Raw genomic sequence first — 23,570 nt, 5'->3', positions numbered from 1 at the left:
TTGTAGCCCAGATATTTAGAAAGGGAGCCTACAGTAGAGATCTTATGCCTCCGTGACTTGTTTGATCTAAGTCCTGGGGTGTGTGTGTGTGTGTGTGTGTGTGTGTGTGTGTGCATGTGTGTGTCAAGGGGGTGGAAGTAATGGCACATAAAAGAAGGTAGTTACACACCTGTCACTCAGGAAGCCTATATGCATTCTTGACCTGTAGCAATGGTACAGTCACGACCTTCCTTTCCACTCTGGATAAGCACGTTGTTCCAGAGACATCTCAGAAAACATGAAATATGAAAAAGGGATTCCTATCATAAAATACAATTTACTCTGGAGACCACAGGTTCCATGAAAGCCGGAAGCAAAAGGAGTTCCCCTTTTGCAGCTGTTAGACAAAATAAAACCTGAATGAGCAAGGAGATTTTTTTTTGCCATTTATCAGTCGACCATCACAACAAAATAAACAAACATTTTAAAGTAAACTGCCTCAATTGAAAGTGGAAAACCAAAATACTAGAATGGGATTCTGCTGGGGCAATCTTGTCCCCCCTCCCCCCTTTTTTTTCTATTTGATTCTTCCCTTTGCTTCCACGTGATTCTGCATTTTCCTGTAAATCGAGCATAATTCAACCTCGGTCTAGAAGGGCAAATTTGATCACTTGGCTGTTAAACATCGTGTGCCTTTTCCAGAAGAGTTTGTAACAAAACAAAACAGAAACAACCTCAATGGCATATAAACTGGAAGCCATCAGGAGGCTCTTGGAAACTTGGACAGCTTCGTTTGCAGCTTAGGATTTAGATGTGTATCTCTCGTAACTTTGTGGACAGTTTCCCTCCCTGCCCCCCCCCCCCCCCCCCCCCCCGGGAAACCGGTGACAGTTCCTCCTTCCCCAGTCGCACTCCACGACCGAGTGTATCTAAGACCGAATTGGGGTCAGAGGTGACGCGAGATACTTTTGTAACCGAATGGCGTTTTGGAAATAGGAACGGGAAAGAGCCCAGAAGTGGCCAGGAGGCGGCGCCGACCCGCGCGGCCCGGGAGTGGTGGGGCGCGAGCGCGGACGGTTCGCGGAGCCGGCCCGGGCTGGGGGGCTGGCGGGGCCGCCTCCCGCGAGTCCGCGTTCCTGGGCCGGGGGCCGAGCAGCAGGCAGAGGCCGCCATATTCCTGCTCCACCACGCCCGGGCGGGCAACGGCAGGTTGGCGGCGGCCCCGACCCGCCCCTCCCCGGGGGGCGGCCGTGACCGCTGCGCCCGCCGGCCCCCACCGGCGCGCGGGAGCGGGAGGCGCCCGCAGAGCCCGAGGGGCCGGCGCAGCCTGGGGAGCGGCGGGCGAGGCGAGAGCCGCACTGGGAGGCGCGCCGCGGCGGCTGCGAGCCCAGGAAAGCCTTCCAGGAGGGGCCGGGCGGCGCCGCCTCCCCGCTCCCCTCCTCCCGCGCCCATCCCCTCCCTCCGCCTCCCCTCCTCCTCCCGCCGCCGCTGCCGCCGCCGCCTCCCTCCCGGATCTGTGCTCCAGTTCAGAGAAAGAAGAAAATGTGTGTGTGTGGCGAGGGGGAGGGCGAGCAGTGAGCAGCCGCTCCGCGCCTGGCAATCGGGGCCGGGGGTGGGCGTCTGGCGGAGGCGGAGCGGAGGCGGAGGCGGCTGAGCGCGCGGCGGGCGAGCCGGCGAGCGGGCTTTGCGCGCGAGCCGGGCGGTGGGCGCGGGCAGGGCCCAGGGCGCCCGGGAGCCGTGTCAAGCGGCAGCGAGGAGCGGGCGCGCCGGGCGCGGGGAGCCGTCGGCGGCCGCTCGCTGCGGGGACGCCCCGGTGGATGTGCTCTCGCCGCCGGGCGCAGGGCTTAGGGGAGCCTCGGCGGCGGCGGCGGCGGCGGCGCGGGGGGCTAGGCGGGCCGCCCGTTCCCGGGGAAGGAGGCGCGGGCGTCTGAGCGAGGCCGGGCGCGGCGGCCTTCCCTCGCGCGCCCCCCGAGCCAGCGCCCGCGGCCGCCTCCCGCGCCCGCCTCGCTCCTCCCGGCGGCCCGAGCCGCCCGCTCCCGCCGCGCCCCCGGCCCACCTGGTGGCCCCGGCCCTGGCCGCGGCCCCCGCGGCCGTTCCCCGAGCTCGTCCCGGACGCGCGCCCGGGCGGCGGGGCTCGGCGGCCACCGCTGCCTCGGGGGAGCGAGGGCGGGAGGGTGTGTGTGCGCGCGTGTGAGCAGGGGGTGCCGGCGGGGCTGCAGCGGAGGCACTTTGGAAGAATGACTCTGGAGTCCATCATGGCGTGCTGCCTGAGCGAGGAGGCCAAGGAAGCCCGGCGGATCAACGACGAGATCGAGCGGCAGCTCCGCAGGGACAAGCGGGACGCTCGCCGGGAGCTCAAGCTGCTGCTGCTCGGTGAGTACAGCCCGGGGCCGGCTGCCTCGGGCCCTCCCGCCGGGCCTCCGCGGCCCCCGCCCGCCGCCCCCGGCCCCCAGGGTCAGCCGCCCTCCGCGGCCCCCGCCCCCGGGCGCCCGCGGCTCGCCCGGACCCTCGGCGGGCGCGTCCCCGGCCACTACCTGCACCCGCGCGGGCGCGCGCGCAGCACATTCACACACGCGCGCGCGCACACACATACAGACGCGCGCGCGCACACACACACACACACACACACACACACACACACACACACTCACGCACGCGCGCAAGCACACACGCGCAGAGGGGTCGGGGCTGCCCTGTCCCGGGCCTCGGCGTGTGCCCTTTGGTAATCCTGAGGGCTGTGCCTCCCGGGAGCGCGTTTCTATGCTGTGCATCTGCTAAATGGCAAATCCCTTCGGGGGAAGAGGTGCGGGGGTGGGAAGGTGGGCAGCGGGGTCGAACTTCCAGTGTCTTTGCTGTGGCGCCCCGTGCCGGAGAGGGGAACTGTGGTGTGTGTGCGTGTGTGTGCGTGCGTGCATGTGGCCCGAGGGTGGCGATCCGAGCCGGGGCACACTGGGGGACTGCCTGCGGTAGGGTTGCCTGTGTGCATCCATTTCCAGTGGTGGGAGTCTGGGGGGAATGGTGGTCAGACTCGCGACTGGATTGTCCATGGAGTGATGATGAGGGAGCCTAGTGGTTGGCTCTCTAAAGAAAGGGGGTTTATATATTTCGGGGTGGGGGGGCGGGCAGGCAAGCTCAAATGTGTCACACAAGTGCTGCTGCTCTCTAGCCACCAGACCACCGAAAGGAGGGATCCAGAAGAGTTTCTTGACCAGTGGATGGTGACAGGTTTGTTTCTCGTCAGCACCATTTCTTCCAGTAAAAAAAGGAGGGATACGGAGGGTTGTGCTGTGTGGTTGTTGACAGCGACGGGTTTCTTTTGTTTAATGAGGCAACCCAGATGCAGGCCTGAATTCACAATAGTTACTACTGAAAACCAGTGCAGCCTCTCAGTTACTCTCCCGGAAACAAATAGAAACCTTTTGTTTAAAACGGACAGCATTTTAATATCTTTGGGATCTAGGCTAGAAGGAAAACGGGAAGTGTGGAGCAAAAATTTCCCTTCAGTCTCTAAAACAAACAAACAAACAAACAAACAAAACCCAACAACAACCCAACGTTCTGTCTTCACACAAAGTTATCAAGAAAATGCCATTTCTCAAAGAGGAATTCTATTGATTACTATCTTTTAGAGACTGTTCAGAATCAAGGATCAGGGTGCACATAGGAGCCAGCGTGACCTAACTCTGAGCTATGGTGGTAGGAAGAATAAACAGCTTTGCAGTAACAGGCCTGAAAAATGCCTGCACTTGTGTTCAAGATATTTGCGTGTATAATAAATGTTCCTCAGACATGTCTGGAAGAAAGAAAGATTGTGTTGTCAATTCAGATTGAAGAAGCATGCGTTTTCTTTCTTGAGCATTCCATCTCCTGGTTCAAGGAACCAGTTGCCTTTGGGACTGAACTGCTTGGGTACTGGATCACTTACAAGAGGGAACAAAATATAATCATTACAGACAGTTACAAATGGTTAATTTACATGTCATGCTTTATGTCTTGAAACCAGATTAGATAAATGTATACTTGTTTGTAAAGAACAGAAGGCAGAGCATTGGATAAAAGAGGTGGGCTTTAGGGAACGAAGCCAGGGGAGTGGAAAACTGCATTTGGAATATTAAGATTAAAAAAAATGTTTTTTTTTTCTCATTTTGGGCTACTTCTAATGGCTGAATAATGTGTGATTGAATATGTTGCAAATTCTCAAGATTGGGAAAAATAGGGGAAGAGAAATACGCATAGAGTGTACAAGTGCACGATGAAGGGAAAAAGCATGTGTTTTAGAGAGACTTCAGAAGGGATTTTCTTTTGCCCTGTTTACAGTCTTTGTTTATGTTTAGCTGTGAATACAGCATTTGAGATCTCTCAAGCCATCCCTATTTCCTGAAATGTGACAGCTCTAGGTGTCAGCAGCTGGAATTAGAACGCAGGGGGTTTGTCTGTTGGAAGGCCTAGGTTAGATTATCTAGGAGGAAGACTTTGAGGGAAATACACATATACGGCCATAATTACATACTGTGTATTGAAATAACATATGATGTTTTAAAAATGCACTTGGAGATAATTTTATGAGAAAAAAAATTAACAGTTTTCCTACTAAAGTGGTAGTAATGGGGAACTTGGTCTCTTTTTAGATATTTGAGTAGGATTTAATACAGCCTTGTGCCAGCCCCCAAGTATGGCCTATCAGAAGGAGTGGAAAATCTGACATTAATTTAGCACCTACATTCATTAGTAACATTCAAAAATTGTACAACTTTTTGTTAGGAACATGATCCCTAGGCATCACATACTATTTCTTACAGCTTTGTGATCTAGATATGTTGCTTTTGTAGCGGAAGGAGTGTGATACCTACACTATTTCTACAGTAAATACTCTCTCCTAAATGTAGGGGTGTGTGTATGTGTGTGTGTTGTGTGTGTGGGCTTCTGATTTCACAGTTTTTTGAGTCCAGGAGGAAGATAATGGTTGACTTGAACCAAATATCCGGGAGGGCTTCTGTTTGAGGAGCTGCTCTTGGATCAGCTGCTTTGATGAGTTCACTGAAGCTTCCTTTTCCTACCTGTCCAAAGGAGGCTACGGGTTTTATCCTTACACAGTTTAAAGATTTACTGATGTTTCTAACTACCTTATTTAAATCGAGGGTTCACTCTTAGATTTAAATGACATTCAGTATAAGATTATTGTCAAAGTAAATTTTAGTTTAAGACATGACATCATTTTAGTGGAAATGGATTTATTTGGCAGGTGATCTTTGCATTGTTCACATAATTATTTTATGTGTTAGCGTAAAGAATTAGAAAGGGAACTGCCTAGATGAAAGTATAGCAGTAAAATTGGAATCTTTGATCAAAAATTGGAATTTTTGATACTTACACAGCAATTACGACAATGTATTTTCCAATCCTGTACTAATATATTTTGATTTTTTATTCTTTTTTTAAATGAACCCAGAAACTTACCACCATAAAACACCATATTTAGTTCTGAATTGTTTTCTTTACCATATTCTTTCTCTGAAGTTATTTAAATAAGTATTTTCCTTGCCAGCTCAAAGAAAACTTGCATATATACGTATATATGCAAGAGAACATTTTAACTTGGTTGAAGTTTTATATGCTTTGTAGGTATAAAGTATATTGTATTTCCTCTAATTGATCAGTATTAATACTAACTAAATATTTATTTAAATAAATTTTTTTAACATTTATTTATTTTTGAGAGACAGAGAACAAGCAGGGGAGGGGCAGAGAGAGAGGGAGACACAGAATCTGAAGCAGGCTCCAGGCTCTGTCTGAGCTGTCAGCATAGACCCTAATGAGAGGCTCGAACACATGAACTGTGAGATCATGTCCTGAGCCAAAGTTGGACGCTTAACTGACTGAGCCACCCAGGCGCCCCTAAATATTTCTATTTGTAGTACATAGGTCACACTATTCAATATTAATGTGTCTTTAAGTCTGTGTATAACAAATGGCTTTGAATCCCTGCATTCGGTCACAGATATTCATGCAGAAAATTTTTTTAGTTCCTTGAAAATATATCTTTTCCCTCTTAAATCTGTTCTTACTTTACATGTTTTTAAAATCTTTACTCTTTAGATCTTAATCATCAAATGGGAAGATTTAGCAAACCTTTTTAATTGATTGAATTCCACCTATTGAAAATAGGCAGAGTTTAGGCCAGTCTTACATGGAAGAATGTATGTTCTTTATCTTCTAACTGAATTACATATATGATTGTAGATTTTCTTCCCCTTCTAGGCCAGTAGCTTATGAGGTTAGGGGTTGTGTCTGTACTGCTCACTATGATAGTCCAACTTCTAGCACAATACCTAACTCATAGAATGCTCTCAATAAATGTTTCTTGAGTGAGTACATTTATTTATTAACCCCCTCCCCCCCGACAAATTGGGAGCATGAAGTAACGAATAAATTATGGAAACACAGGGATATGTAATGCTTTTAATATGTGGCAGATAAAATCATGATCTTTAAACAATTGAATGTAACTCTTTGAGCCTGTTGGATGTAAGTGCATTCCAGGATAGAAAGTGTTAATGTAAGTTGTTACATCACACATTGAACCAGTGTATTACAGTTCTGTGCTGGATGAATTTGGGAATGGTAACAGTCATGCTTAAAGTATGAAAGTTTAAAAGAAAAAAAAAGAAACCATTCGATATCTTGCTTACTTTTTATCGTGTAGAAGCTAATTTAACCCTGTCATCTTCTGGTCATACACTTTCCCCATGATATACTCAACAGAGTGAATTTTAAATTCTCCAGCATACAGGTGGCAGTTGCACAGATTTTTGTGATTTATCTGTACAGTTAAATGAGAACCACAATGATCAAATACAGAGTTTTAAGAGTTGCAGATGGAGGGCGCCTGGGGGGCTCAGTGGGTTAAGCATCTGACTCTTGATTTCGGCTCAGGTCATAATCTTACAGTTTATGTGTTCAAGCCCCATGTCAGGGTCTGTGCTGACAGTGTGGAGCCTGCTAGGGACTTTCTCTCTCTCTCTGTCTCTCTCTGTCTCTCTCTGTCTCTCTGCACCCCTCCCCCATGCACTTGTGCTCTCTCAGAAAATCAATAAAGTTAAAAAGATGGACAAACATGAAAAAAATTAAAAAAGAATGGCAGATGGAATATTTTTGATTGAGAGGTATATATTTGTACTGAAAACTGTACAGTTACAGAGCAAGAAGGCTGGGAATTGCCTAGCAGATTTAGATTGTATGGAGAGTTCATTCGTGTGGGTGTGGATAAAAGCGCCTGCCCCACGACCCCTCTGTAGAGTTCACTGGAGAAGAATGGGGATGTTGATGGTCTGAGTTAACCTAGAAGTTAGTGGCTGTCTAGGACGGCCCTTCAGAACCAGGGAAGGCAAGGATCCCTGTACGCAGCCCTAATGACAGCATCTCCCTGGAAATACCAAACGATGGTGTTCATGAGGCTGCTTTAAAACCAACCAGTTTTATTTTTGTTACTCTTTTTGCTTCCAAATGTTAAATATGTTTCTAAATGTCAGGATTTATTTGGATGCATTTCCTCTTTTTCTTTCTGGTTTTTTGTTTTTGTTGTTGTTGTTTGAAACACGGGACTTATAGTTTCTATCCGAAGGGTGGAGTGTTAGCATCCCTCATAAGAATCAGAATTGTAGCTCTGACTACAGCAAAGCCTTCAGAGTAAGATTTTTGCTTTGAGCCACGTAGATCCATTGTCTAGATCTGCCGTGGAACTCATCCTTCTGCTTACATGTCATTTCTTCCTATGGGAGCTTTGGCACATGTTAAAACCATGCTGAACAGTGAAGTTATCCCCTATATATCGATTCAGATTTTTTTAGGTAAATTTAGAAAGGAGAACCAGAAGAATAATTTAGTGGCCATTTTGTTTATTACAAATAAATTTGATAGCCTCCTTCTCATTAAAAAACAACAACAATAACAACAACAACACAGCTCCACTTTATAGGAGATGGTTTATATTCGATTTTGTAGGTGCCTATTCAATATAGTTATGATTTTTATTACAGATGAATTTTTAAGGACCTGAAACAGCTTTCACAGTTGTGTGGCTGCGTGCTATGCTAAACTTAGCAGAAAAAAGGAACAGATTTTTCTTCATGATCCAGGCAAACTTACACTTGAGAAGAAATGAACTAGATTTTCCAAGGATGATTTTGATTCCAGCATTCATGTTAATTTTTCTTTAAGGGGAGGTGATTAGTTCTGTTGACATTAATGGAAATGTTGACTGGGTGTTGTAGAGGAAAAGCAGGGAACTCAAATGGTACATCTTGGGAGAGAGAAGCCATTTTAAGAAGGTTAGGATTGCTTTCTTCCTAAGGAGGTGGAGGAAGGGAGCCTGTTTGCTCCAGACACTGTTTTGGCTTGAGGGAAATACAAGTATTTGTAGCAACAAATTTAAAGTCTAATTTCCTTGTTTCAGCTGGGAGGGTGATGACATTTGTCAAAAGGAAACTGGTACCATGGCTTTTAAGCAATGTTAAGATCTTTGCAGAATTCATCCTAGGGAAGTGTGAAATAGCAATAGAAGGTAAAAAGTGTGATTGCTGGTAATTAAATCTGTGGCAATAACTGACTTCAGTAAACAGTGAATGTTTTCTCCTGTGCTGCCGAATGGAGTAACATTGAAGACAGAGCTGTTCTCAGACCCAAACACTGTTTTGCGTGAACAGCTGTTACTAATAAAATGATAGGAAGTTGTTCCACAATCACCTTTGATTTGTTATGTTACCAATATGTAAAAATCTGTCTGATTTCTCATCTATCATGCAGTAAAAAAAAAAAAAAAAAAAAAAAAAAAAAAAAAAGACCTAACCATGCTGTTGGAAATGAGTTCCTAAATTCTAGGTGGTTGGCCATGGATCTGGACCTGACAAACAAAAATATCCGTATTTTGATGCTGAGAACCAAAATCTGAATTCACTGACTAGCTCTGGGGTTGACCTTTATACCTAGCAATAATTTCTTTTTTTTATTTTTTTATTTAAAAATTTTTTTTTTCAATGTTTATTTATTTTTGGGACAGAGAGAGACAGAGCATGAATGGGGTAGGGGCAGAGAGAGAGGGAGACACAGAATCGGAAACAGGCTCCAGGCTCTGAGCCATCAGCCCAGAGCCTGACGCGGGGCTCGAACTCCCGGACCGCGAGATCGTGACCTGGCTGAAGTCGGACGCTTAACCGACTGCGCCACCCAGGCGCCCCAATAATTTCTGAGATCAGAGCAGAATATTTTGTTCAAAGACTTCATGGTTAACTTTTAAGAACAAAATTCGTGTGATTTAAAAATAAAGTTAAGAACATACTTCAAATTCATTTATTCCACAAACACTTGCCAGTTATTGGAAAATAAACACTTCCTCCATTTTTTTTTTTTTTTTTAAATCAGGCATATCTTATGAAAGAACAGCTGCATAGAGAATGCTGGTCAAACGAGCAAGTATTAAGCCCCTCATTTATGCAAAATAATGTGCTGTGTGAGATACTCCTTATTTCTTACTCGTCAGCGACGAAGACTACAAGTACTTTTCACAGTTTTGCTGTTTCCCAGTAGACGCCCTCGGACAGACATGTCCTTCTGAGTTTCATCCTTCCTGGCATTGGCTTTTCTATTGGCTCTTAATACAAAGAAAAAGCCAAAATAGTCTCAAGGCCATTGTACAAGCTTCCCGGGGATTACACAACTGGAGAAAGCAGATGATCTTGAGAATTACTTCCTAGGAGCGGATGGGCAAAAATGCCTTCAACCATGAGAAGTCATTACTGACCACTTGCCCTGAGCACTAATTGGGTTGGAAGCTCCTTGAGGCCAAAGATGGCGGCTTTGGGTGTTTTGTTTTTGTATCCCAGCATAGACAAAGCCTTGCTCAGTTTACAGTGATTCTGTTGTCAGTAACTGGGGGCTTGTGGGCACAGAAGGGTGGGCAGCTGGATTCTCCAAAGAAAGGGCAATCAGAGGACATGCATGTAAACTTCTTGCTTCCGTCTAACGTGCATCACCCATATGTTCTCCATCTGCCACACTCCTCTTTGCCGTTTCGTGGGCCACCTGGGGCACAATAAAAGCAGTTGGGTTTTTTTTTTTTTTTTAATTTTTTTAACCTTTATTTATTTTTGAGACAGAGAGAGACAGAGCATGAACAGGGGAGGAGCAGAGAGAGAGGGAGACACAGAATCCGAAGCAGGCTCCAGGCTCTGAGCTGTCAGCACAGAGCCCGACGCGGGGCTCGAACTCACGGACCGTGAGATCATGACCTGAGCCGAAGTCGGACGCTTAACCGACCAAGCCACCCAGACGCCCCTAGCAGTTGGGTTTTAACAACGGAATAGTCTTTGTCTCCTGGTCCTGCTTCTCATTCATTGTCTAGCGGGAGTGATTCAGTTGAGCGTTCTCATATTGTTTCGGCCTGAAAAGCCAATAGAAGTGCATGCAGCAGTTTGAATGGAAAACTGTTACACAGGTCCTTTGAAATTTAAAAATTCCATGCACCTTTATTACAGGATTAATTTTGGATTGTGAGCAGTTTGACTACTTAAGAAACAAAGTAGTTGTTTCAAGGAAGTGCGGAATAGATTGTGGTGCGGTTGGGAACAGGAATGTCATTAATGCCATTGTATTCCTGAAACCTCACAGAAAGGAACAATAATTGATCCACAGAAAGAGCGAGAGTGAGACTTTTTGGCTCTGTTGCAGGAAGTGAATAGTGATGTTTAGAAACATAGTCCTGCATAATTCTAAAATAGCCTCGAGTTTTTTCCCTTTAGAGAACTGAAATCATGTATTAATTGCCTCTTCCTGGAATTTGACTTTTTTTTTTTTTTTTGATCACCACCAGTTAAAAAATCAAGAGTTTTTCTTTTGCTTTTTTACATTTTCAAGACTCTGATGAAATCTTTATTGTTTCTTCCCTACCTTTCTTTTTGCTGTTAGGGCAAGCAGGGTGATTGCTGGCATCTTCTGTATACTTCCTGGTGACTGCAACTAAAGATCAGCACTTTGGGGCACCTGGGTGGCTCAGTCGGCTAAGCGTTCTACTTCGGCTCAGGTCATGATCTCATGGTTGGTGGGTTCCAGCCCTGTGTCGGGCTCAGTGCTGACAGCTCGGAGCCTGGAACCTGCTTAGGATTCTGTGTCTCCCTCTGTCTCTTCCCCTTGTTTGCTCACACTCTGTTTCTCTCTCTCTCTCTCTCTGTCTCTCAAAAGCAAACATTGAAAAAAATAAGACAAGCATTTGAGTGGCTTACCCGCCCGTTATTCCAGCTGTTTGCTACAACCCCCTTCTGTGCAAACACCGCCCATTCATTTACCCTTTCATCCCAGTGCCCTTTGGTGCCAGGAAGGGTTTCTTAGACTCCCTGGCACGCACATTTCTTTAAGATTTAGGGACCTTCCAAGTTGGCGCTTCCTTCAAACATGTGGCTGTGAGCTGGTGAGGGGAAGTTGGGTGCTTTACTACACTAAAAGGGCACTTGTGAATGTGCTTGTAGGAGATAATTAACTCTCTTTAGCAACACTTGAGTCCCCGGAACAAAATACATTGTTACTGAACAAAATGTAGAATTCTCCTTCCTTTTCCAGAGGGCAGGGACTGGAGACTGGTTCACGATTCCCAGCAGAGAGTGAGTGAGCCAGTGCTGGATAATCTATCACACCCCACTGGGTTTCAAAATAGGATGCAGTGCGTTTGCTAGAAAGGAGGACGGTGCGTGTAGGCCTGTGTGGAGTAAGAGCGAATCTTCCCCATTTTCATGATGTGAGCGTTCTCATCTCCGTACCTAGAGAGCCTTAAAGCCCCTCTAATTGTATTTCTGTACAGATGGGGGGTGGGTAGCATCAGCAGAGGCCTTTGCTTTTGTTACACCCAGTCAGCCTGAGCATGTTTTGGGGTTTGTTTTTTTAAGGCAAAGATACAATGTTAGTTTCTGACCCTCTGAACGGATATTTTAGGACCTCCCCTTTCCAGAGCGGCTTCATTATACTACACGTTCTTTCTGCAGATGGTAAGTGCAGTTTTCCTCTTGTCCTAAAGAGCTGACCCATTTCCTGTGACTTGTTCTAATAATACAGGATGACTTTAATTCTTGTTCCTAGTTTGCCCTTAAAAGAATGCCAGGGTACTTGCTACGGGTTTAACTCTTGTCTTTCTAACACTCGTGATATTTTTTGAGAATTGGTCAAGCACAGAGAAGCAGTAGCAGGCGCTGTGGAAGTTTATTTGGGTAAATAAATACACACACACACATTGGTTTACTTTCGTGTGTTTTTTCTAAAACCTGTAACTAAAGGGAGGTCAAGCGGTCCTGCCCTATATCTCTTTGAACTATTGTGAAGGTGTTTCTTCAGGGAAAAGGATTTGTTCCTGGACTGTTTCTACAGAGACCTGTAGAATGAAGACATTGGACCGAGCCTCACGGCTGTCTGAACGTTGAAACTCGCTCTGCTTCCCCGTCTGCAGCTCTGGCCTCTTGGCCACCTTCTGCCCAGGCTCATCCCTGGATGAGGGGCCCCGAGCCCCAACCCTCTGCAGTGGTGACAGTCCCTCCGGGAGGCATCGGCAGGTCTGGTGGACTCCTGGCTGCCCTCACCGTCCTCTCCTTCCCTTCCGGAAGACACCCTGAGCACCCTGCGGGAGGCTCGGCGGCTCCGGGGAAGAGTGAGGAGGCATCAGCGAGTCTGGCCAGAGCGGCCCCCATGCCGCCTGTCACGCCGCTGATAGTTTCACTGCCTTCACAGGGAATGGTATCAAAAGCCTCCTGTCATATCAGCATGGGTCTCTTGCTTCCTGCAGGAAGGGCGATATCCTGGCAGGCGCAGGGGTGGAGCCTGCGGACCAGGCAGCGTTCAAGTGCTGCCCTGCTCAGGCCCCTGCCCCAGAGCTTTCGTGGGTACCCTTAGACCGCTGTCGTTGACCCACTGCTACTAGTTTTTTCCCCTTCATTGGGCTTTAAGCAATGCTTTCCATTTGCTTGCAGAGAACCTGCTGCCCAAGCCCGTTTCTGCCATTTTCAGTGAGAGCGGGTCGGTCATCTGAGTCTGGGCTCCAGGAGTGCCTCACACCTTGGTGGAGCACATTTGGGGGACTGCTGTGTAGTGGGAGCCAGTAGACTCCTTTTCTAGCACCTTCAGGGGAGATTTAGAATCAACCCAGGAACAGAGCATTTGTGTCCATTTCCTCTTACATTCCTGTGCCCATCTTTTTTTTCACGGGGCCTTTATTGAAATCAGAAAAACAGGTAGTGGACTGTTTTTCTGAACTGCCCTTAGTTGTCATGACCATGTTCAGAGAAACTTGAAGGAGGCGACTTCCTGTGTCTCTTGTCTGCATTCTGGAGAAAGGGCTCTGTGACCAAAGAAAGAACAGCTAGACTCACAGCCTAGGTCTGCAGAAGAGCCCAATTCCCCTGGAGGTGCCCGGCAGGGGTCTGGCACTCATCGACCCCTGCTTTCCTCCCGGCCGCAGCCTCTTCCTCATTATCTTGTCAGCTTGATTTTGGATATGGAGTTGGACAGGTGCAGGGGAAAAGGAGAGCAGTCACAGATGAAGGAGAGTAATGGGAGTCTGGCGGGGCTTGGCTGGACAGAGGCTGTTGTTCCCTGGAGGGGTGGTGCGGTCGTGTCTTCGCTAGACTCTGGAGGAAGGAAAGGAGAACAACAGAGAGGTGCTGTGTGCGTTGGCCTGTGGTTGGAAAGTGCCAGGCCAATGCAGCTTCTCTTATGAGCTCCACTGCCCCCCTGCATTTCCTCATCTGGTCACGTCTCCTGTGCCCTTGCTTCCCCGATCCCAGATTGGGAGAGGAGCAGGGGCAGCAGTCTGCTTGTGTGGGAGGTGCTCTTGTTGCATGCGTCCTCCCCTGACCTTTTACCCCCAGAGATGGTTAAATAGACCAGGCACAAAACTCATGTCAAGCAGTGTCCTGAGAAAAACCATTCACACATTAAAAAGAAAATGTACACCATGATTCCTCTGTGTGTGTGTGTGTGTGTGTGTGTATTTAACCTGGCAGCTGCTTAAGGTGACAGAAATGCATCTCTTACTGTACTGAGAACTCTGCTAATCTGGCAATGGGTTATTAGAATGTCTCTTGAGAGATCCTTGTGCAGGAAATCTGCTTTCACCTGGCTTGCTTCTCCTACAATAGAGCTAACCTGTCAGTTGCCCAAGGCAATAAGTGGATACATAGTAGCCTGAGAGAGTCTTGCCAAAGTGGATTCACACTCACTGTGGAGGCATGTAATACATGGAAGTAATCTTGTAATTTTAGCTGATCAAGGCACCTGTCAATTGATTGTGTTCTCTTAGGAGCTGTTCACATTCTGGGGCTATTACATCCAAGCCCAGGGAGTAGATTACTCAATAAGCCCTGAAGCTTGTTTCCATTTATGACCAGCATTTGAAATGGGGTGTTTTGTTCATGATAGAATCGAGTTATGAGGATTTCTTGACTCGAAAATTTAGGCAAATATATTTTGAATAATTTGAATAATTTGAGAACAGAAATAGGAAGAGCAGAAACAAAAGATACTTGAAATCAACCCTTATTTTCATTACCAATCGATTCCTAATGGGTCAAGAACTAACACTTAGCCAAGCTACCGGATCCTCTTGGAGCCAACTCAGATAGGACACAGATTCTGGAGATGGACGGCCCTTGCTGTGGTCCAGACTAATAAATGGCATGTCCTCTGCACCTCCTATATTATGTGTTGGGTCACCACCTGAGATGTTATCCAGAGCACATTAGAAATGACTAAAAATTTTGGGCACATACTAGTCTCTTGTAACGTCAAGTCCCCAAAGTTTCCCATGTTCTGTGAGAGAATATACCTATATGTTGCTTGATTCGTTTCTGATAAGCAATTTGTATTTCCCTATGCATACAGTTCTTGACAAAAGGTTGCATTTTAATGGGGGAAAGCATAGGACTTCGTTACTAGTATTGCTTAGGAAATCTTGATTCCAAATATATTTTCATGAAAATCACCAGCTGTGTCCTTTGAGAAACACATTTGCTATAAGGGCTTTCCACTCCAGGCCATGCTTATTGTGGGAACAGAGATTCTTGTCTAAGGTTTTTCTAAATCCCTAGAGTCTATCTGTGAATTGCTACTCAAATTACAGTGTATCCTTCCCAGAATTAATTAATGCATATGCATCCCAGTGTATTGAAATCATGTGGCCACACAATGATTTTTTTCTATTAAATACATTCTCTCTTTATATATCTTCAGACAGCATGCTATTGCCTGAGTTTATATTGTATTTTATTCTCTTTTTGGAGCAAAATAAGAGCACTTGAGATAGTTATCCTTTGGTGGTATGATTGTCTTCTAAAATAGTAAAGTTTAATAATGAGAAGAACTGTCGTATTTAATAGAGTTTGAGTCAAGAAGTGTTTATTTTCTTCCAGTTAAGAATTTTCTTACATTCTTAAGAAATACATTATTTTGTTTTCACATTGCCCTTCAAAAGAATGAGTCCTTCTATGTGAATAACTTTTTTTTTAAAGGGTGTTAACCTTTTTTGAAGTATAGTTGATACACAATGTTACATTAGTTTCAGGTGTACAATGTTATTATGTTTCATTGTTCAGTGATTTTGAAATCTTATAAATAATGGAATCGTTTCTTTATACAAAGTTTGAAATTTTAAAAAAATTTATTCATGAACTTATTCAGAGTGTACGAACTTAAGAAACATGATTTGTGTGTGTGTGTTCCTTTCTAGTCTATTTTTATATGTGTCTTACTCAGGTGTAATCAATACTGTGTAATAATATAACATTGTGTTGTAAGCATTTTCTATATGATTGTATAGACTTCATATTAATATTTAGAATTTAGAATTGCTGTATAATATTCTTTTAGAGGATACATATTAATTTGCTTGCTTACTCTCATTTTTTTGGACACCTAGATTTCTCTCAATGTTACTGTTTTGAAAATAATGCTGTGATGGAGTTAGCATTTAAAAAAATTTTTTTTTCAACGTTTTTTTATTTATTTTTGGGACAGAGAGAGACAGAGCATGAATGGGGGAGGGGCAGAGAGAGAGGGAGACACAGAATCAGAAACAGGCTCCAGGCTCTGAGCCATCGGCCCAGAGCCCGACGCGGGGCTCGAACTCACGGACCGCAAGATCGTGACCTGGCTGAAGTCGGGCGCTTAACCGACTGCGCCACCCAGGCGCCCCGGAGTTAGCATTTTTTAAACACACACACGCTTTTAGAATAGATTAATAGAAATGTTAATTCTAGGTCTGAGGTTATGAAAAATTTTATGACTTGATTGCACACACGTAAGACACATTTTGAAGTGATTGTATGCAATTTGCAATATCATGAGCAATATTATGAGAGTATTAATGAGTTAACAGGCAAAAAAAAAGGTATGTGATTTTAAAATTTGCATTTATTTGATCACTAGTGAGAATGATCATTTGCCCATGTGTTTGTTTCTAGTTGAACTTATTATTTTGTAAGTTGTCTCATTTCCTTTGTCTGTTTATGCCATTTTCATATTTACTGTAAATAACTTAACCCCAGTGTTTTGTTTTTCTTTGTCTTTGTTTTGAACTATTTAATACAGAAGTTTTAAATTATTTTGAAGCCAAATATGTTGATCTTTTTCTATTCTGTTTTGAAATAAAGGTCTGATTCTGGTTTAGATACTCCATGAAAGTCAGATTTACTGTTGTTATAGGTGAAACTAGGTTGAATGTAGTGTTTACATATCACTGTTGTATGATTCTTTTTCTTCCAAAATGGCAGTGAAATACATACACATGGAAGTTCATACTGTTAGAGATGGTATAACAAGTTCTTCTGTATGTAACTGGTTTTTTCATCCAGTAATACGGAATGGATATCTTGCCCTGTTAATATAAACCTTTTACATCACATTTATGCTTGTTAGTGCGACAGTGTATTTTTTTTTAATTGTAGTTGCAGCGTCTTTTCAGTCTTCACAGTGGTGTGCTGCAGTTAGCTTGTATCTACTCATGAAAGTTTGACACATTTCTCGAGTCTCTGTTCAGTGACTTCACTTGGATAGCTTGAAATCAGCCAAGATGTGGAGTATTTACATCACAGAAGTTGCCAGGTGCTACCAATCAGGGCTTTCCCCTCCCACTGGGAGAACTTGTTAAATATTAACCAGCACGTTTACTAGCACTTACACCTGACCTCTACCTACTGATGGAGAATTAGTTTGATTCCATTTGAAAAAGTTATAGTTAATGCTGCAGTGAATATTGCAGGGGATCCATTTTGTACACTTGTACAATTGACCCTTCAGCAGATAAGTTCCTCAGAGTTAGGTCATCAGCCAAATGACAGACTTACTTTAAATTTTGATACACATCACCACTTTATCTTTCAGATAGTTTGTATTAATTTACTTCACCACCTCTAATGTGTGTTAGTGACATTTTGACAATGTGATAGGTAAAAACAAACAAACCCAAACATGTATTTTTTGCATTTTTATTGGGTAAATTTCTATTCATTTCTGTTTTTATAATTTTCGTTTCTATACTGCCTATTTACAAAAATAACTAACAAATACCTCAGTTTATGATTTAGTTAGGTTTTTGTCACTTTTCACTTCCATTTTATTAACCGATATTTCTAGAAAATTGACCATTTTATCTGCAGAAGGATGGAGTGAGTGCTCTAGGATAAATGTGTCCAAGGGGAAAAGAAAATAGAACGGATAAGATTATAGGACAGGTTTGGCCATGTGCAAAATTGTACTGACACAGATGTTTTTGATGGTGACTTTTTTTTTCCGGTTTCTTGTGCTTTTACTTTTAAGAAACTTGCTAAATCCAAGGTCTCAAAGATTTACTTTCATGTTTTCTTCTAAGGGTTTTGTCGATTCAGGTCTTATATGTAAGTCTCTCACGCAGCTTGAGGTGATTTTTGTATATGGTGTGAGGTTGGGTTCTGACTTCATTTTTTTTTTTTACAAGTGGATATCTAGTTGTCCAAGTACCATTTATTGAAAGGACATATTCTTTTCCCGTTGTGGGGTCTTAGCACCCTTGTTATTTATTCTTGCCTTATCTTTATTATTTTATTTCTTGAAATTTCTCTAGGTTTATTTAGTTTTACTTTTTGTATTTTCTTGAGTTAAAATTGTTTGATTATTTTAGTATTTTCTAGGTTTGAATTAGAAGTGTTTAAAACTTTGAATTTTTCTACTTGTTTCTATGTAGTGTTGATATTATTCTTTTACAGACATTTTAAAATTATGGTTTTGATTTTTATCTTTGAACCAGGGTTGTTGAAGATAGTTTAAAATTTCTAAATGTTTATGATTTTTGTTATTTCTAGTCTTACATCATTTTGATAGAATATGGTCTGTACTGTTTTTCCTTTCCTTTTTTTTTTTTAAATTCTATTTATTTATTTTGAGAGAGACAGAGACAGTGCAAGTGGGGGAGGAACAGAGAGAGAGGGAGACAAAGAATCAAAAGCAGGCTCCAGACTCTGAGCTGTCAGCACAGAGCTTGACAAGGGGCTCAAACCCACGAACTGCAAGATCATGACCTGAGCCAAAGTTGGATGCTCAAATGACTGAGCCACCCAGGTGCCCCTGCTTTTTTTTTTTTTTTTTTAAAGATTTTATTTTTAAGAAATCTCTACACCCAGCATGGGACTGGAACTCTTAACCCAAGATCAAGAGTCGTATGCTTGACCAACTGAGCCAGCGAGGCATCCATTTTTACTTTTTTGGAACGGTAGTCTTCCATATAGTCAGTTTCTGTTTTATGAATACATAAAGTGTGTGTATGTGTGTGCGTGTGTGTGTGTGTATAATAAAACATAAGATTATGAGTGCTATTTAATTTTGTTGCTTGTATTTGTAGTGAATCTCCTTGTTTATATTGTGAACCAACCAAGTACTGAGAATTGAGCTGAAGCCTTCCATTACTCTAATGTTTATGACAATTTCTTGTATTTCCAGAGATTTTTGTTTTGTATATGTAAGTATTCTGTTTTCAGGTGCCTTAAAAATGTCCTTGAGAATTAAGCTTGCATTGTGTAACATTACTTTTTGAAATAAATCAATTCTTTTGCATCTTGAATTCAACTTTGTTGGGATTCGTATGGGTCTTTTGTTTTCATTTGCTTGGTCTGTTTCTCCATTTATTTTCAACTATTCTTTAAAAAAATTTTTTTTAATGTTTATTTGTTTTTGAGAGAGAGACGGAGTGCAAGTGGGGGAGGGACAGAGAGAGAGGGAGACACAGAATCCAAAGCAGGCTCCAGGCTCTGAGCTGTCAGCACAGAGCCCAGCGCGGGGCTCGAACTCATGAACTGGGAGATCATGACCTGAGCCCAAGTCGGACGCTTAACTGACTGAGCCACTCAGGTGCCCCTGTTTTCAACTACTCTTAATCTTTTTGTTGCTCCTCTGAGAGGTTTTGTTTGTTTTTGTTTTACCCCCAGTTTGAGACTCTTCTTGCTTCAGTAGATGAATTCATTCAACTTACACATGTGGATATTATATAGATACAGTTGTTGTTTTTTGCATCTGATTTCTGTCTTCTGACTCTTCTATTGATTTCTGGCAGTTCTCTTCCTCTTTCCATTTCCCCCTCCTTCCTGCTTTCCCTTCTTTGTTATTTGGTTTGTATTGGGTTTCTTGTTTTGTTTCCCACCTCAAATAATTTGAAAGGTACATAGTCTGCTTTTAATTTTACTTTGCCCTTCTCCCCCCAACTCTCCCCACCCTCCTGCCTCCATGTACAATGGAGCAAAATTTGTTCACCTATTAGCAGGGGTTGAGAAACGCTTAATGTAAACTGTGAGATAGTAAATATTTTTGGCTCTGTAGGCCATATGATCTCTGTTGCAGCTACTCAACTCTGTCATAAACTTTGTTAGTGAATGGGTACAGCTGTGTTCAAATGAAACTTTTTTTTTTTTTTTTTACAAAAATAGGCAGCAAGCCAGATTTGGCACTATGGCTATAATTTACCAATCCCTCATCTGTATTGCATCCATTCTCGGCTTTACTGGTGTGTAATTTGCATGTTCTGAATTTTTCTTACTCCTATTATAGACAAGTTAATGATAACAGACTTAAGAGGGTTCTCTAAATCTTAATGGTTAGTAATACTCTTAACACATTTTATTTTATATGTGTATTTTACTTTTTTGTCTTCCCTGAGACAACACTGAATGTATCAAATGATAAAAGTCTTTTTTAGGGGCGCCTGGGTGGCGCAGTCGGTTAAGCGTCCGACTTCAGCCAGGTCACGATCTCACGGTCCGTGAGTTCGAGCCCCGCGTCAGGCTCTGGGCTGATGGCTCAGAGCCTGGAGCCTGTTTCCGATTCTGTGTCTCCCTCTCTCTCTGCCCCTCCCCCGTTCATGCTCTGTCTCTCTCTGTCCCAAAAATAAATAAACGATTAAAAAAAAAAATGTCTTTTTTAAAAAAATGTTTATTTTTGAGAGAAAGAGAGAAACACAGCGTGAGCAGGGGAGGGGCAGAGAAAAAGAGGGAGACACAGAATCCGAAGCAGGCTCCAGGCTCCAAGCTGTCAGCAAAGAACCTGACACGGGGCTCGAACCCACAAACCATTGAGCTCATGACCTGAGCCAAAGTCCGACATTTAACAGACTGAGCCACCCAGGCACCCCATCAAATGGTAAAAGTCTTATAAGAACAACGTAAAGTAATCTGTGGCTAAGGACATTTTTCTGAAGGTTCTTGTCTGTCCCTGTAATTTTATTGATGGTCACTGAAACGCTAAACATCAATAGAGAAAACTGAAACTTTGTTAATTTGAGTGTAAAAAGGATATTTGTGTTAGTTGGAGTGAGAGGTGTACCTCGTATTCAAGATAAATTCAGGATCGTTTCCATGCTCTTTTTTTTTTTTTTTTTTTTTTTAAATCCACATCTTGTGTATTTTGGTCTTCCCCTTGATCACAACTTCCTGACTTCAGATTCAGTAGATCTGCTGTCTTACCCTGAAGTGGTTTTTCTTCTGCTTTTACTCCTCCTCTCACTGCTTCTGTTCACTTCCACCAGCATAGAGTTAACGTTTGATCTTGCAGCCGATGGGAACATTAACATTTCACAAATTATTCTGTAATTCTGCAAAGTTCATACACAGAGCTAATTTATTTTTGCACTTTCTAAAACTCTTAATCCTTTGATTTCATATTCAGTGCCTGGGATGATCACAGGGAATCATTTCTAGTTAAGCCTAAAGAAACCCATCAAAGTATTTTGTTATGTATTGCTTATTTGTTATTCAGCATTCATTCACAAATTTTAGTATTTATATATGTTTGTGTCTGTAATTAAAACTACATATTTAGCATTAGCTCTGTATTTACATAAATGCTCATCACCAGATATTTCTTCTTTCGATTTCTTTAATCATATGCTTTTATTTATTTTCATTCACTTATGAGTTGGCTGGATTTTGCTTTCAGATAGATGTTTTGTGAAGGGTCCATGGATAATGTGTTTATTTTTCCTGTGTATTCGAGAATGCCTTTCTGTGGGATTCACACGTTAATGACGGCTTGCATGGACATAGCATTCTTGCGTCTTTTCCGCCCACATTGCTTGCTACATGATAGATGTTGCTCCATTGTTTTCTGGCATCTAAATTTGATGAGAAGTCTGTAGTCAGCCGGAATGGTTTTTTCTTTGTGATTTGCCTTTTCTATCTGGGTGTCTCTTTCTTTCTTTAACATGCAACTTTAATAACTTCACCAGGCTTTTGCTTCAGTGTTTTATATTCTTTATTATTTATCCTGAAGCACTGTGAACCCATTCCATCTGTATCTTAATCCTTTCATTTCGAAGATTTTCCCCAATTTACCATTGGGTAATTTTCTGTGTTCCGCAGGAATTGTTTTCCTCTTTAGTCACACCACATCTTCACGTATTGGACTTCTGTTTTTCCTCTACCAAAGTTGTCAACTTGCATCTGATTGCTTCATTTCTCCATTCTTTTCCTTGTGTGATTTGCTCCGATAGCTTTCCTGCAATGCTGACTTGCCCGTGGTTGGCACATAGCTGGAATGACGGGAGTTCTGCTATACGATTTTTTCTTAATTTTTTTTTTAACATTTATTTATTTTTGAGAGACACAGAGAGATAGAGCACAAGCAGGGGAGGAGCAGAGAGAGAGGGAGACACAGAATCCGAAGCAGGCTCCAGGCCCCGAGCTGCCAGCACAGAGCCTGACGCGGGGCTGGAACTCAAGGACCGCGAGACCACGACCTGAGCCGAAGTCGGCCACTCAACCGACTGAGCCACCCAGGTGCCCCTGCGATACGATTTTTATTCCTCGACTTCATTTTTAAGTTCTGCAATATCCTGCTTTTCTCCTTATTTCCTCCCTTAGCTCTGACAGTTTTCTTTCGACCTTATTTTATGTTTTAATATCCTGTGTCAAACAGCTCACGTTTTCTTAAGTATTCTTGATAGTACAAAACCGTTATACGTTGTTTTTTTCTTTCCTTCTGTTTCCTAGAGTAAATCTTCCAGAGCGTTGTCTACGTTTTCCTTTCTCGCGTGTTCTGCGCCTTGTCCTCTTCCGAGTGTTTCACATTTTGTCTGGCCCTACCGTTTGTCCAAAAATAGTATGGGTGGAATCTCATTGACTTCCTTCCCTATTTGTCTTGGGTCGGTTCATGTCCTTCCCTTAGCACTTGAGCCGGAGGGCTGGCCGATGATGGTATATATTGTTTTTAGTGCCTCTCTGGCCAGAGTAGGGCAGTATGGGAGGCTCCGTGCCAGTGGACAGCCTCAGTCTGTGAGCTTTGCTGCTGCTCAGTTTCATTGTATTTTACGTCCGGGCCCACTTGTTCCTCCTCTTTTGGGCGAGCCAGCCTCTTTGGTGAGAAATCCTTCCGGAGAGTGCCTTGTCGTTGATGGCTTTCAGGTTCTGTGCGTCCCTGTGGGTGTATTTCCTTGAGGCCACTTCGTAAAGTGGGAGTGCTTTCCGCCCTCAACCCTGCCTGCTCAGAGGAAACACGGGGGTGGGCTGTTCAACACTCTCCCCTTAGCTCCTCCACAGCTCGTAGAGGCAGGAAGGTGAGTTTCAGTAAGGACTTACTTACCCTTCCAAGTCAGGGGATGTCAGGAGTCTTTCAGAACCTTTGCCACTTGCTTCCTTCAGCTCTGCGCGATTTCACAAGCGTAAGAGGCGTGCATATTCCCAGCAGGCTCTATTTGGTCCATTTGTATTGCTCCTGATGGATAAGTCCTTTGCTATTTTAAAAAGACTTTTTTAATGATTATTTTTGAGAGAGAGAGAGAGAGTACGAGCCAGAGTGGGGTAGAGAGAGAGAGAGAGGGACACACAGAATCTGAAGCAGGCTCCAGGCTTTGAGCTGTCAGCACAGAGGCCAACGCGGAGCTTGAACTCGTGAACTGCGAGATCATGACCTGAGCCCAAGTCGGATGCTTAACTGACTCAGCCACCCAGGCGCCCCCAGTCCTTTACTATTATTAATGCAGATGAGGTTTTTCTCTGCTTTTCTTCTTTTCCTACATTTTGAGGGGTAGAAAGGAAGTTACTGTTTTTTAG

At 43.7% G+C, this 23,570-nt stretch overlaps 1 protein-coding gene across 3 annotated transcripts in view; it reads left to right on the top strand.

Moving 5' to 3' along the window:
• Positions 1 to 2,216: 2,216 nt before the first annotated feature.
• Positions 2,217 to 23,570, top strand: part of GNAQ (G protein subunit alpha q) — a 317,449-nt gene continuing 296,095 nt past the window's right edge. The window contains exon 1 of one of the 3 annotated variants that reach the window (XM_045469051.1): positions 2,217 to 2,352. In XM_045469051.1, the coding sequence (XP_045325007.1) occupies positions 2,217 to 2,352 (136 nt within the window). Of the gene's footprint in view, positions 2,353 to 2,707; positions 2,783 to 3,017; positions 3,205 to 23,570 lie in introns of those variants that run through there. The other 2 variants (XM_045469052.1, XM_045469050.1) reach the window with 2 other exon arrangements.

This window comes from Leopardus geoffroyi, chromosome D4 (assembly GCF_018350155.1).
Source record: "Leopardus geoffroyi isolate Oge1 chromosome D4, O.geoffroyi_Oge1_pat1.0, whole genome shotgun sequence".
NCBI lineage: Eukaryota > Metazoa > Chordata > Mammalia > Carnivora > Felidae > Leopardus > Leopardus geoffroyi.
This window is presented reverse-complemented; position numbering and strand designations above follow the sequence as displayed.